The sequence below is a fragment of the Branchiostoma lanceolatum genome, chromosome 16, assembly GCF_035083965.1.
Source record: "Branchiostoma lanceolatum isolate klBraLanc5 chromosome 16, klBraLanc5.hap2, whole genome shotgun sequence".
NCBI lineage: Eukaryota > Metazoa > Chordata > Leptocardii > Amphioxiformes > Branchiostomatidae > Branchiostoma > Branchiostoma lanceolatum.
In genome coordinates this window covers 7083279-7097870 of record NC_089737.1, presented here as the reverse complement: position 1 = coordinate 7097870, position 14592 = coordinate 7083279, and the positions used below count along the sequence as shown (strand labels likewise).

The 14592-nt window shown below is 37.7% G+C and overlaps 2 protein-coding genes across 2 annotated transcripts in view; one reads left to right on the top strand and one right to left on the bottom strand.

Moving 5' to 3' along the window:
* LOC136421305 (DENN domain-containing protein 5B-like) overlaps positions 1-5362 on the bottom strand; it is a 35999-nt gene extending 30637 nt beyond the window's left edge. The window contains exon 1 of the mRNA XM_066408516.1: positions 5144-5362. Coding sequence (XP_066264613.1) covers positions 5144-5240 — 97 coding nt within the window. The 5' untranslated portion in view covers positions 5241-5362. The remainder of the gene's footprint in view (positions 1-5143) is intronic.
* Positions 5363-5628: 266 nt separating this feature from the next.
* LOC136421614 (uncharacterized) lies at positions 5629-13834 on the top strand. The gene is made up of 6 exons (XM_066409069.1): positions 5629-5801; positions 6860-6971; positions 7927-8045; positions 8732-8927; positions 9405-9545; positions 9982-13834. Exons 1-6 carry the CDS (start codon positions 5757-5759, stop codon positions 10398-10400), a joined length of 1032 nt encoding a protein of 343 aa, XP_066265166.1. The 5' UTR covers positions 5629-5756; the 3' UTR covers positions 10401-13834.
* The last annotated feature ends 758 nt before the right edge of the window (positions 13835-14592 follow it).

Genomic DNA, 14592 nt, shown 5'->3' with positions numbered 1-14592 from the left:
ATATTGACCTACTATAACTGGGTCAAAAGAGACCAGATGCCCAGGGTTTTTTTTTTTTCAAAACCTTGCTTGCAAGGATACTGCTGGGCCTTGAATTTCTACATGTAGACCATTTGAATTAAGTATGGAAAAAACAATTGCGAGACTTGATGTCAAGAAATTTCAGTCAAATTTATTTTTCAAAGTTCCTTCTTTTTCTCTGTCATTTTTCATCTACAAACCTCCTTTTCTGATAGAATTCAGTCCTTTTCCTTTTCATTTTTACCTCCCTATACCACCAATGTCTTTTGCTGCCTCCCTTTTAGCAAATTGCTAAAACTTTTTAGTAAAAGATATAAATTTCATAGCCTGATTGAATCATGCTATAGTGGCCAGCCCAACATCAGCCACAGACAGCGGGGTTTGAATTACGCAGACTATAATAAATTTTGATACACTTTGAACTTTTGCCCTGGTACATGTCCACTCTGGCCAAAACCTATCTGTTCTGGATAACCTGTACTGGGGCTAAAGCCTTCAATAACAGTCTATGGCTAGTTGGGCAGCCTTGGCTGCATGTCAGTTCATAACTTGAACAAATAAATCTAACAAATACAGTCTGACATGATGGCCGTTGGCCAAGTTCTGACTCATGCAAAACCTGGTTATAACTTATAATTTGGCAAAGGTACAAATTTGACACAATACTCTGTGCTCTTTATTGAGGTTTGGTACAGAAAAGTCAAGAAGACAGTATAAATGTACAAAGTTACATGGTTCCAAAATTTTCTATCAGAAAATATTGCTACAATATTCTTATCACACAGCTACTTCAGGCTTATATGTTATCATAATACCTGGCATGGGAAAACCTACTTGGAAAAACTAATCTGAAAGGAGTCAAAGGACCATATGGCACCAACGCTAAACCCATGATTGTTGTTAGACTAACGCATAATCGGTGAAATTGGTTGCGACAGTGTGATAAACAGAAAAATAAATCAATCGTAACAATGCACTGAAAGACAGGAAAATCTGGGATAGGCTGGGTTTTTTTTTCCAAGTTGAAAAAAGTTTGCATCATTTTCTAGTAATGTCACAAAGCATGTTGCATTTCTATTAGATTGATAACTTTTAATGTTCATTTCCAAAGAAAAATAGGGAAAATGTATAAAATATCTAGTGAGTTAACCCCTAAAATGTGAAAATGGTACGGTCCTATAAGAGGTGTTTGATTAATTTCTTTCCCTGATGACCTGGTCATTTGCATGACAATAGCACCTATGGGGTCCTGACTGACCTATTGGGGGCTGACTATCCCATGAGTCACCCTTTGTATCACACCACTTTCCCTTTTACATGAGTACACAATCACTCTGCTGCATAATGAGCAAAACCAATGGATTCTTTCAAGTTTGCAAGATATATTATACCGTATAGATCTGCATTGTAAGGTTTTAATTTGGAGTTTGATTCAATTAAAGATAGACAAACTACATTTACTCTAAATTCAGCAAATCCAACTCAAAACAAAAAAATTGATATCGTTAGCATTTGACCACAAAAAGGTGTGAAAATAAAAACATCTACGCTACGAAAATCATACGATCACTATTTGATTAATACAGACTTTTGCACAGAACAAAGTATTCTGAATGAATGTCACATTTGCAGATACATGTACAAAACTTTCATTGATTTATTGTTCACATGCGTTGTGCCTATGATCGCAAAAATATTTTTCTTCTGGAAAAAATGTGAAATATTTTCCGAGCAAATTGAAATCTTGCATTCCGGACAAGGCTGTGATCAATCAATAGACGACACCGCGGCCCGTGAAAGCCACATATCCATATACGAGCCCAATTAAGACGCAATAAAACGACCTGACATTCATTTTCTTCAGACAATAATGGTTGACTATGATGTAGTACTACCCTGGGTGTGTTTACATTTGTTAGCTCTGACATTTCCATGATGTTGCAGCAAAATTGTGAATAGAATTGTATATAGAATTTGAAATTGGACCTCATCTGAAATGTTTTAATTGCTGCAAGCCATGGCTCAAAATGACGACCTGCAAGCAGTTCTTTGCAGAAAAGCTTTGAGAATACAGAAAAAAAAACTTGCATTGCCATACAACAAAACATAAGCAACTCTTTTGCAAGCAAGTTGACTTGCTTCATAGAAAAATAGAAGTGAGTTTAACCTTCTCCCTGCTGCCTAACTCTGTAACCAATAGGAAATTGGGTGCCAAACGGCTACTTCTGAGTGCTAAAGGTAAATACTCTAAAAGTTACCAAATGAGTTGTAAACCACAGTAATGACCATTTTGAAGAAACTAAACAGAAACAAACTTGTGTCTTTCGTTACAGCCTCTAGCCAGCCACACATGACCTCTTGCCAACTTGAAGAATAAAATCATAGCCTAAAGCTATGGTATTTGCCTGTCAGTGGAACAATGCTTCCATTTCATAAATTGATCCTCGGACAACTAATTTTACTTGAAAAGAGGAAACAGCTGGGACAAAACATACAAAAGGAAAGATGACAACGGCTTGTATATAAAAACAGAATATTATTTCTATATCAACATTAATATCGTTTATATTTTATTGTCATTTTGATTAATTTAGAAATCAAAAAATTTCCTTGTAAGTTTGAAAAAGGATTTGTAGCTTAGAACTTTGATGTCTATTTCTTCTATAAAGAATACCTTTAAAACCGAAGCAGACTCAAATCTCTCTGCTACCTGAACTTTCTAATGGTTTGAGGCATTTTCTTTACAATACAACCCAATTCGGTTTCACCTAAAAAGATACGAAACATACGCAGGTCTTATTTTATGCCTACATCTGATATATTGTAGCGTGGGTTTGGATCTAATCAAGATATGACGTCAATTGTCCTTTGATGTCTCCACACACAAGTGTTACGGTGCACAGCTGAGTAAAGATTGGAGGAGATCTAAGACAATGGTGGACTGTATCACCTCGATGTAACAGCTGGAGTAATGATGTCATATATCCTTGACATATATACATCTTATCACAAATATTAGCCTGGTAGAAGACTTTGGTACATGATGGCTGTATAGCTAGGGGACGGCAGGCTGGCTGGAGCCTGGTATCCAGTTTATCGTGGTTTCGGTGGGTTCCCTCTGGTGGCTGTTATCAACTTCAACTGCGTAAAACTATGTAGCCTTATACAGGGTGCGAAATACTTTTTTGAGCCAGGTTGCCCATGTTGCAACCTAGGGCAAAGGCTAGGTTGCACATCCAAATTTCAGGTTGCTCCAGCAACATTCACCGATTTCTTCAAATCAAGCTCGTATGTAGCGTATAATACTACTAATATTTCAAAAAATAAATTAGATAGTATTGTGTTCCCATTGACCTAACAACATCTTGTTTAGCCGAGGGCAGTGTGTTTTCGTCTATTTCAGCTCAAATTCCATGATCTATGAAGGGTTTTTGATGGTTTAAAACGAAAAAGTGTTGATTTCTTTATTTCAATTGAAGATATACCGAATTCTATGAGAGTGACACTGTTTTTGTGAGCTTCCAGGGCTCCGATAGAGATCTTTGGCTCAAAATATAAGGTTGCACACTGCGCTACCTGGGTTTGGAATTAACTTGCACCAACCGAAATCTTGTTGCACTGTGCAACGTGCAACCAGGTATTTCGCACCCTGCTTATATCCAGTCTATCGTGGTTTCGGTGGGTTCCCTCTGGTGGCTGTTATCAACTTCAACTGCGTAAAACTATGTACTATACCGAGTGCCATAGCTGGCCCTCTCAGCGGAAAGCTACAAAAGCCCAGAAGAGAGCCTGCCCAATCCATGATAAAATGGATGCCAGGCCAACAGTCATTCACATTGTAGCTAAATTACCAGTAATTTTACTGATTAATAGATAACTTGAGCTCCTTTGTAGAAACAATAAAAAAACAAATTTTCACAGTTTTGCTTGTGATACGTGATGGAAACATTTACTAGTAGTATCAAGTAATAGAATTTGTACTATTTTGGAAGAAAAATGAAATAATTATGAATTGGAAATGTTTGGGCTGTGGTGAAATAAGAAATGGATAAATAAGTACAATAAAGTAACATAACATAACATGGCTATGGTTCGATTTACAAATAATTGCATCTACTGAAATTGAAATCCCAATTCATTGCAAATTCCACCAATCCATACTTCTGATGTACTTGAAATATATACTAGAATAACGTTACATGCATTAAAACAACCATATGTATGTGTTAATATCAATACATAAACACTATAGAAATGGTAGCTTAGTGACAATGTTTTGAAACATGAAATAAAGGAATAGAAAATAATAATCAAGAAATAAAAACAACAGTGTGTTAGTCTCTGTATTTCTTACATTCTACAATAACGTCACAGTAGTTATTCTTCTATCATATAGCAGACGGAAGGAAAATATTGGTTTTTGAGGTGCTATGGCGCGTCATGTTTATTTTGTGTTGACATTAAAAGCGAGCACGTATTTCCTGGTTCCTATCCGGAAGAAATCCACAAAGGATTGGATTTTTCCTGCACGTCAGCGAAAAGGAAGTACATGTCTATGGAATAAACTGGAATGTGTATTGAAAACAGCTATAATTCCTACGATTTTGGATACTAGTAGATAATTGTTGTGTTGTGATTATTTTTCACACCTATCAACTGCGTAGTGAAAATCTATCATGGCGAGAGAAAAAAACTACAACCGAAAGAAACAAAACCCTGTTGCATGATTTTGTAAATCGGGACTTCGCAACAACCCCCTGACAAACACAGCTACATTCTTTATCAGCCCTCTGTTATTTCGTAAGGATGTGTTGTTGACATTCTAGGGGGCAAAATCCGAGGACTTCAGACTCAAAACAGGGACGCTACACCCAAAGAAAAAAGAGTCGCGTCGTTTCATGTTACACATTTTGGCGTACGTTTTTTCCTTGGAGTACAGCCAAAAATACAATAGTCTTGGTGTTCTAACAAAACACAAGCCCCTACCCTACGTGACTACATAAATAAGAGCCAGATGAGTGCTAAAATGGGGATCAAAAAAATCAATAAAGATATTTTCTGCTGTCAGGGTTTTGACGTTTTCTTTTGGCGATGTCTTTTTTTTTAAAGAGCTCACACGTACCTTGTAGTTGGTCCGGTTCTAAGCCCGATGCAACGTCTAAACCGCAAACCACGAAGTAGTCGGCGAACCTGGTCCCTGCTTGGCCCGGCTCGCTCATCTTGGAGGTTTGGAGACGGAGAAATAGTCAGAAATACGGAGGAAAACTGGGAGCAACAAGCGATATTAGAGTGGAACCTATCCCTCCGCCATGATGGACAAGAGGGAGTTCTCGCGAGATTAGGGAAAACTCACGAGATTTCGCGGTCTAATCTCAGACGATTCTACTTTACAAAGAATAGGGGACTCTTTTTACTATACGCTTTAGAAAACATCACAAAAATCCCTTTTCATGTAAAATTATCCTACATCTTTTCTAAACAACTTTATTAAATTCAATTTTTCCAGTTGATAAATTTCTATTATTTATCAAATTGATTTTATTGATTAGTGTTCCATAAGATCTACCTTTTTTGGCAATAAGTAGAATAGTCCCCGGGTAATTTGAATAAGAGTTCACTTTCGGTCATTGCCCCACTGTCGAGTACCACTCCCACTTTGAGAGGTTTGTTGCCACAAGGCCTCCTCCATTTTATTTAACTTTTCTGCGTGCCCTGGGCGGAACTAACGGTCAAGAATGAGCGAGAAGAAGACACAGAAGGAGAAAGCAAAGGAACGGCTGGTATGTGGGTCGCGAATGCGTCGCAATCTGTCGAAAAATTCTTTGCCTTTTGTAGCTCCTGTCCGCCCCCCTCCCCATTTTGTTTTCTTTTTCCCCATCTTTCACTCTAATGCTTTGGTATGCGAGAATTGTAAACATCTTAACCCCTCTATTACTGTGTACTCCATACTATCAGATATTTCTGTTTCGTGTGAGTTTTTAGAAATATCATTTTGAATGTTTAAAAATCAGCCGTTATGGATTGCTGCACCGTTACTCTAGGACTTTGTCATGCAAATATGAAATTCCGTTGGGTCTTCCCCCACGCTATGGCAGAGTCTGTACACGAATCATCTGTTATGTTTCCTCATACTTACGTATCTTTGTGTCTTTGAATTTAGAGCTATCCTCTGCCCACCACTGTAGATCTCAATGTTTTTAGATGTCCATTTTTTGCAGTGTTCAGTTCTAATTTCTTCATACCATAACAATCAATCATGCAAATTTGGCTCTTAAAAACACAAAAGCCCATTTATAAAAATAGAGTGGAAATCCAATGGTATTTGAGAACAATTGATTGATCAATATTAATGATAAAGGGATGCGATTTTGCTATAGATGGAAATGAATAAACACTGATTAAAAGAATTTGCAACGATTTTTAGGCAATACAGTTTTGAATGTTACAAATTTGTCTTTCTTTGGACCTAGTACTAGTAGTAGCTTTTTTGGTCACTTTTACTCTAGTGTCATTGGTCAATGATTTTGTGATTTTTACTGACACACTGTTTTTGATATACAGTCGAGTCTAGAGTTGTCATTCTGACATGGTTCTAGCACTGTGGAATCATAATTCACAAAGGTGTTTCATTATAATATCTCTCTTCTTCTCCTTTTCATCCTGACGGACGATCGGTTCAGCGTCAATGGACTCATCCGTGGGCGGCGATAATATTATATTGACACAAAACCATAACTTTTAGAAAGATGTAAAAAAAGGAAGTTCAAGAGAACTCTTACTAACTTTTTCTTGTGTGTCATGATTGAATACATAACGGACTTTGTTTCACCTTTTCCAGGAGAAAGACCTCGCCAGGTACATTTACGTCCCACAGTGGCACCTGGGAGCGCCCAAAACTGCACCGACCAACGGGAAAGTACCGGACATTCCAGACTTCACGCCAAAGCTAGGTAAGGAACCGTAAATTCATGACAGTAAGGAACCAAACATTCTTGAAATATAAGTATTTGAAAAAGTGATATGACCTTTGTTGTACTTTGTTTGATGTATTTTTTATTTATTTTGAAGTTAGCTATAGAATTTCAGATTGAAGTTTTCAAGAGAGACAGTAGGGTTAGTAGATACATTTTGCTGACATTCTACTTTGTCTTATGTTGTGCACTTAAAATATTTTCTGTACAACTATTCTCAAAATGCATTTCGAGCCTTGGAGGAGGTAAGGGTCAGACACCATACACAGATTACATTCTTTTTCTTTTACTCATGGATATTTTCATATCGGTACTTGCAATTGTTAATCTCACTGAGAATATCAGTGCTGGAATGAATCTAACTTGTTCCCTGCTGCCTAATCCTGTAGCTAGTACAAATTCTGTGCCAAAGGTCCTGGTGGCCCTGGTGTACATTTGATATAGCGTTGTTCTGTTTGGGGTCAGGACCTTCTGCCAAGGATGCTGTCCTACATACATGGTCAAACATCTGTGTGCCAGCTTCAAGACAATATGTCCTCTTAATGCTAGGGTCACATATTCCAACAGGCCCCGTCCGGGCTGTTGGCGGAAATGAAAAATTAAAGTGTGTATCAACAAATATGCACAAGCTACATGTATCCTCTTTAATAATTTTTGTGTTTTTGTTGTTTTTGTCGTCATACTCTTCATAAATGTATCATTCTTTTTGTTTTCTAACACTGGTCACATGCAATTCTGATAGATACTGAGTTATGTACTTTCAGTTTTGATTTGTTTTGCAGAAACATGTTTATTATTGGTGCAGGATTACCTGTATGTTGTACAGGAGTCTTCTGTTAATGGTACCTGTGGTATTACAAGTTCAGTGTCAACAATCTGCATTTTGTAGTATCCAAGCTCCTTTCATGTACTACCTGTTGTGTTACCTGTTCAGGTGATGTCCTGTCCTGGAGTGACTACCGTGACGGCCACACCTACATAGTGGGGAAGGATGGCGCCCTGATCCCCAACCCTGACTACAGTGGGTCCGGGTACCTCACTATACCATTTGAGGTATACTCTGGAATTAAAATGCTATGATTATTTTCGTCCATCGTTGTCCGACGAACCTTGTGACCTTGTGGGTACGGGCGTGGCTGATCAGTCCAATTCTTGCTCAGGCTGGGTTGTGGTTGTACAGGGTTAAAATACTACTACATGTATTATAGCCTGGATGCCAGACCCCCAATCTAACATATCCCCACACAAAGAACGATCCAGGCTACATGTATTACTATTATCACCAGTAATCAGAATGCACAGACATATGTCATGCGTACTGGAACAAAGAAAATGACATCTTTTGATTCTATGTGAAGTTCTTATCACCTTTATTTACAGCTTCAAAGTTGTGAAAATCGTAAGTAAGCAGCAAGGTGGACTAGATTAGAAGTGTAATTCATTCTGCCCCGGTGTTATTCATTTGTGGTTGCCCGGCTGGCATTTTGTAAGCAGGAATATTGTTTTGTAGTGACCACAGTATACTTGTGTGTCATGTACAGAATCCCAAAGCAACAATGCAGAGATGAAACAAGATATAAAATACTACACAAAAGGTTTGAAATTACCTGTTCAAGTTGTTTTTGTTTAGATCACCCAGCACATGACCAATGCCAGGAGAAGGTACGAGAGTGAATGGGCCTGTGATATTGAATTGTACAAACTTTAAAAGTTGTTTTTGTGTTGAACTGTGTGTTTAGATCACCCAGCACATGACGGATGCCAGGAGAAGGTACGAGGGTGTGGACGTCCTGTTCATGGACCTGAGACACGACGACCAGTTCATCCAGGAGAACTTCGGCGACCTTCCCACGGAGTGGAAGTTCACCTGGTACGACGGAGAGGAGGAGCTACAGATCACTTTTCCTAACGGAAAAATGCAGACGTTTTTACCTGGTTAGTACTGTACATTGAGCAATTAATAAAAAGACTCTTTGTGCACAACCAACTATTTTATCACAACCACATTTCAGTGACTGTCTGTCACCTTCCTCAGGGTAATTCTGACCGGTTCATTTTGCACTGCAGCATAGGTGGCGCTGCTTATAGATGAGTTCCCAAATGTCAGTGAAATAAAATATCTGGTTTTGTACAAGACCTGGACCGTCATGTCTGATTAACAACTTGTTCTACCACATCTGAACTGTACTTCCTGCCACTCCCGCAAGTCTGATCTGTGTGGTCATCTTCCCACTCACTGACCTTCTGACACTCCACTTATAGTTTACTACATTTTGTAGTACAGTAGATACTGAAATAACTACAAACACACACCAACCCAGGCAAATACTCTGAAGACTGAAAACAAAAACTCTGTACATGGACTCATGGAGTGAAAAAAAGTTGTAACCTGTCTGTACATTTTTTTTTCAGGGGAACACACAAAAGAAGACATTTTCAGATGGTACGAAGGCAGCCAGAAGATGCAGAGTTCTTTCTCGGTGACCTATGACCTGAAGGGCGATGACCTGAAGCGGTTTCAGGAGAAGTACCAAAACAAGGATGATCCAAACGGTACATCTTTAAACTCAAATTTTGGGACATTCCATTTGAATCATGTTTTCTTAGTACTTTGTTTCCTCCCAAAAGATTTTGTGAAAATTTACAGATTTTTGGCAGGAGCAGTGGCCAAAATTGTGGCGTCATGTTGGATTGTGGCATCATGTTGGTATAATGGTTAGAATGCAGAATCCCCTGACATGCCACCCATGTTGTACCTCTTGGAAAGGCACTTCGACTTAAAAATGGGTACTTGACTTCGATTAGGTAAAAGGTAGTGGAAGGAGAGTGTTGGGCTCCGCCTTCCAATTCCGTACCCTAGACACAATGAACAACAACCCACTACCCCTTTGGCCTCGAAAAGGCTATGGGACTATGTTTGCCTTTAACCTTTTTTAGTGGCCAAAACACAGAAGTCTTTAAAGTTTTACATCTTGTGTCGTTTTTACAGACCAGTATGCCTGGCTTCGAGCACGACCAAAGATCCCACCGACCTGGACCATGGAGCCTGGGGGAGGCGGAGGCGGGAGCGACAGACACCACGGCACGTTTTACCTCAACGGTCCTGCGGAGGACGCAAAAGCAGCGGTCGACGCCGTGAAGGAATTCTACGAGGGTTTCCAGCACACTACGACGGAGCCGGTGGAATACTCCGATGAAGAAGATGAAGACGATGATGATGAAGAAGAAGATGATGAAGAAGATGATGATGATGATGAAGAAGATGAAGAAAATCAAAGAAGGAGAAAAAGGATGAAATTTGATTTCAAGGAAGGAGGAGAAGGAGGTGATGATGATGATGATGACGAAGAAGACAACGGAGAGGCTGAGGAAGAAGATGAGGAAGAGGAAGAGGAAGAAGGAGTCTGAAGACTGATCTATTTACATCTTTGATGTTATCTAACACAGAAATACATACCTTACCTCTTGCAGTGTACCTGACACCTGTTTCTTATGGTCCAACCAATGTGTAACAGAGATCACTGTTGGCTTGTTACACTGGTGGCAGTAAGTGTGATGAGAATCACGGTTAATGTGAAAGCCACCGATCTTAAGCCACAGTCACATTCATTGTGCGATTTTGTTGTCATAGTTTTTTCAGCAAAGCTACTGTCAAAAATCTATGACAACATTTCTTATACCAAGACAGATGAACTTTTACATCGCAGCCACGACTGTTTAAAGAATGCGGTCAATTCTGTCGTGAACCAATCGCACAACGAATGTGACCATACCATTGCTGAAACAGGTGCATTTGCTTTGAAATCTGCTGTTAATGTTGAACAATTTACAGTTATTGGTGGGGTACCACTTCTTTGTGATGTACCTCTTTGCACTGCCATTTAATGCCAAACTGAAACTGGGAGATCTTGTATGTAGTCTTTCTAGGTAGGGTTGTATACAAGTGTCATAGAGCGTTCTGCGTAATTGTACAATGAACTTGTACATGTACTTAACTAAAGGTTGTGTAAGCCTAACATATATGGTGTGCAGGTGAAATATATAATGGTTTCGTAGGAAAATTCAGGAGTGCAGCTTGCAGGGTGAGGTATATTTATAACGGAAACAGTTTTGAATGTGACATTATTCTGGAAAAAATGTTATTTTAGGTAGATACATTCCATGCCTACATTAGGCCATGTCAGTTGTTTTGATTTGGTCGTCAGCTTTTGTAACTGAAAGGATATTTTGACAAGGAAGACCAAAACTGTTTAAAGATTTGTACTTATTTCACAAAACACATGAAATGTATGGGAACAAAGCCACACCCATTCATTAATGAGATTGTTTTATACTGGGAACTGGGAGTATACTGTAAATGTCTTTAAGTTTGCTTGGATTTAATTTTGCGGTAGGGAGAAAATAGAGTTTTTAGTTCACAGTGGAAAGAAGTTGGTAGAAGACAGAAGATAGAACAAGCATTTTCGCAGTGGTTTTAAGTTCGCAGTGAAGAACTTACCGCAAAAAAGGCAAACATTATACCACCGTGAAAATTTCATCATTTACAGTAATTGGAGCTGAGTGAAGAAAGTAGTATGGGGGGGGGGCAGTGACATTTGAAAAGAGCCTTTTATACAAAGTGAAAAAATGGGAATGGAATTTATTTTTAATTGCTTGCATTAATGATGATAATGATTTTCTTCACATTGTCAATACAATATGATTTTTTACAGTGCAACGGATCATAGTCTTTTTGAATGATTTAATAAGTGTTGACGATTGTTAAAAAAAGGATACTCATGTAAACCAATGGCTTGACACTTCTGTCTTCAGAATATAGTTAAACATGAACATTTTTCTAAAAAGTTTTGCGTGTTAAAAGATGCCTACCAGCTGTTTGTAAAGGTAAATGTAGGTAGTGTCATACAACCTTTCTTGGACTGCTAGTGGAGATACCAATAATGTGATTTTGAACTCTGTCATCTATATACTTCATTGTGTAACAGTGTTATAGGTTCTTTTTGTACAAGATACTGGCAGAACTAACCAAGTTAGTAAGTCATTTAGACTGGATATTTTCAGTCCTAATAGGTGTTTGTATTTAAGACTATTCCATGTTGGAATTGAGAAGGGGGTGACCAGGGTTTCATGTGAAAGGGAAGGATATGTGTATACAAAAAAAAAAGAAAAATGCAATAAGAGGGAACATGAAGGGCTTGAAGAATAGACTGATCTTGACTGTCCATCAGAATTAGAAGTTCAACCAATGAAAGCATGGCAATTAGCAGTTCAACCAATGAGAGAATGGCTACATTATCAATAAATACAAATTCAAATATTTGCATTTATAGGTCTTTACAATGCATTTCTATGTTTTGATGGCATGGGATTGGTTTATTTTAGGTTCACACGTATGCAAAGTGTATGTAAAAATATTCAAAATTGTACATGTAATTACGCAGTTGTTATTTTCGAAAACATCTCCTGTCGCTTAACACTTCCAACACAGTGTTTTATAATACCATATAGTGTTACTGTCAGTCATAATCTCTTTTTTTTTTACAGGATGATATTGCTTAACTACCTCAACAGCACAAAACAACACAACAATACAGACAATCTCTGACAAAGTTTCTATATGAAAGTATTCTGTTTCATCTTGTATCAATACATTCAACACAGTTCGAAGCAGGAACAAGAAGACACCAAATATTTGTACTGGTTCATTAATTTTACAATATGAAACATATATGTATACAGGAGAATAGATGAAGATAGAGAATATCAATGAGCAAATGCCCCCCTCCCACCTCTGTCAAAAACAGTTCCACTACTCAGACTTGATAAATTGTATTTCCATTCTGTGCATTGAATGATGCTTTACTGTATTGTCAAAAATATTAACACATGCTGAACAGAGCGAAACATTTTGCAGCTTTGTAATTTTTACTTTGTGTACTGTTTAATATAATACCATTTTTTTGAAATGATAATATGGTACAATTGTATGAAGGAAAGGTTTTGATATGGTACGCTTTTTTTCTAATTCTATCTTTGCAAGCGTTGTAATCTGCATCAAACGGTTTACTTAGAAACATTCGTAGAAAAGCTTGGGACTATAGGTGTATCATCTATGGGAACTGTAACTGTTATAGTTATGATAAGATTATGACGTTTACGTGTTGCAGTACTATGGTTTCTTTGATTTTATAATTGAAGGCCCCAAACTACTGGATAAGAATTCAGCCATAGAGTTTTGAATACACTGTATAGAACACTCTGTCATGAAAGCAAAGTACAGTAGATGTACAGTCAAAAGGTGTAAGTGGTCAAAGATGTAGTCAATAGGAGACTAAAACATTAATGCAAGAAATCAGAACTGAAGGACTATAATTAAAGGTGTACATTTACAAATGGTGGACTTGCTTGTATTGAATTATTGTGACTAGAAGTTGTATTAGGCTTGAATTTTCTTGTAAAACATGATATAAACCCAAAGAGACAATTGTTTTATGTATTTTCAATTCAAGTTAAAGAAAACAGTCACTGAGACCGGGATTTTATACTGGGTTACTTTTATTTTTTACATTGTGTGAAATCATAATTTATTATGTGCTGGAATTGTTGATGATATGAGAAATTTTGAGTGGAAAGCCTCAATTATGATAGAATGGTTAAAGGGGAAATATTCACATATTATTGGATATGTAGAATTAAGCAACATTGTGGCATTGTACACTATGATATGTGAAAATAGTTGTATCGTGCAGATGTTGGTTGTTGTGGAGGAACCTTGTGCACAAATGTATTTGAACTTTCCATATGTGCCATTATTTCAATAAACTTTCATATATTTAAAAAAATGCGTCCGTAGCTAGTTATGTTGCAGCTGAATAGAGCATACTTTTTTTTTCACTACATGTCATATGCACGCAACTTGCTAGAATGTCGAAGAAAAAAAAATACATTTTTTCTCCTGCAGTGCCGATATAGATAGTTAGGGGGCGTCCGTGTGTGGACCTATATGACAGTGACGTATTAGCCGGACAGCATGACACTTTATTGTATGTGTTTGTGTGTGTCAAATATCCATTTATTGCATATAGAGGCATATTCCTTTAGTATTTTCTTAGTGGTGTAATAACTAACTCAACCTAATCTCCAAGCAGATCTTTGGAGGCAAAATCGATACTGTTTCTGACTCACATTGCCGGACCCCATGCAGTCAGAAACCGCCCCTATTTTGCCGACAAGGTAACTGCTTGGAGTTGGAGATAACACTCAACCCCTAAGGAGTAAAAAAAAAATTTTTCTGATGAAAAATACATATCCGTTTTTATAGGCTTATAACAAAATCAAAAAAGAAGAAGAGGAACAACTATACAACAGAAACAATGACTTTTCGATCAACTAAGGAAAATACCTATCCCACTGGGCTGACGTAAAATACACAGAATGTGTGATTTCATCGTCCTCTGGGGTTAGGTTAATGGTGACTCAATGGGTACATATCCTTTTATGGTCTTTTGTTTAAACTTCCGGGGGGAAATCTCCCAGGAATATAGCAAAACGCAACTGTAACCAATGCAAAAAAAATGACTGAAAAGTGAATTTGCAGTTT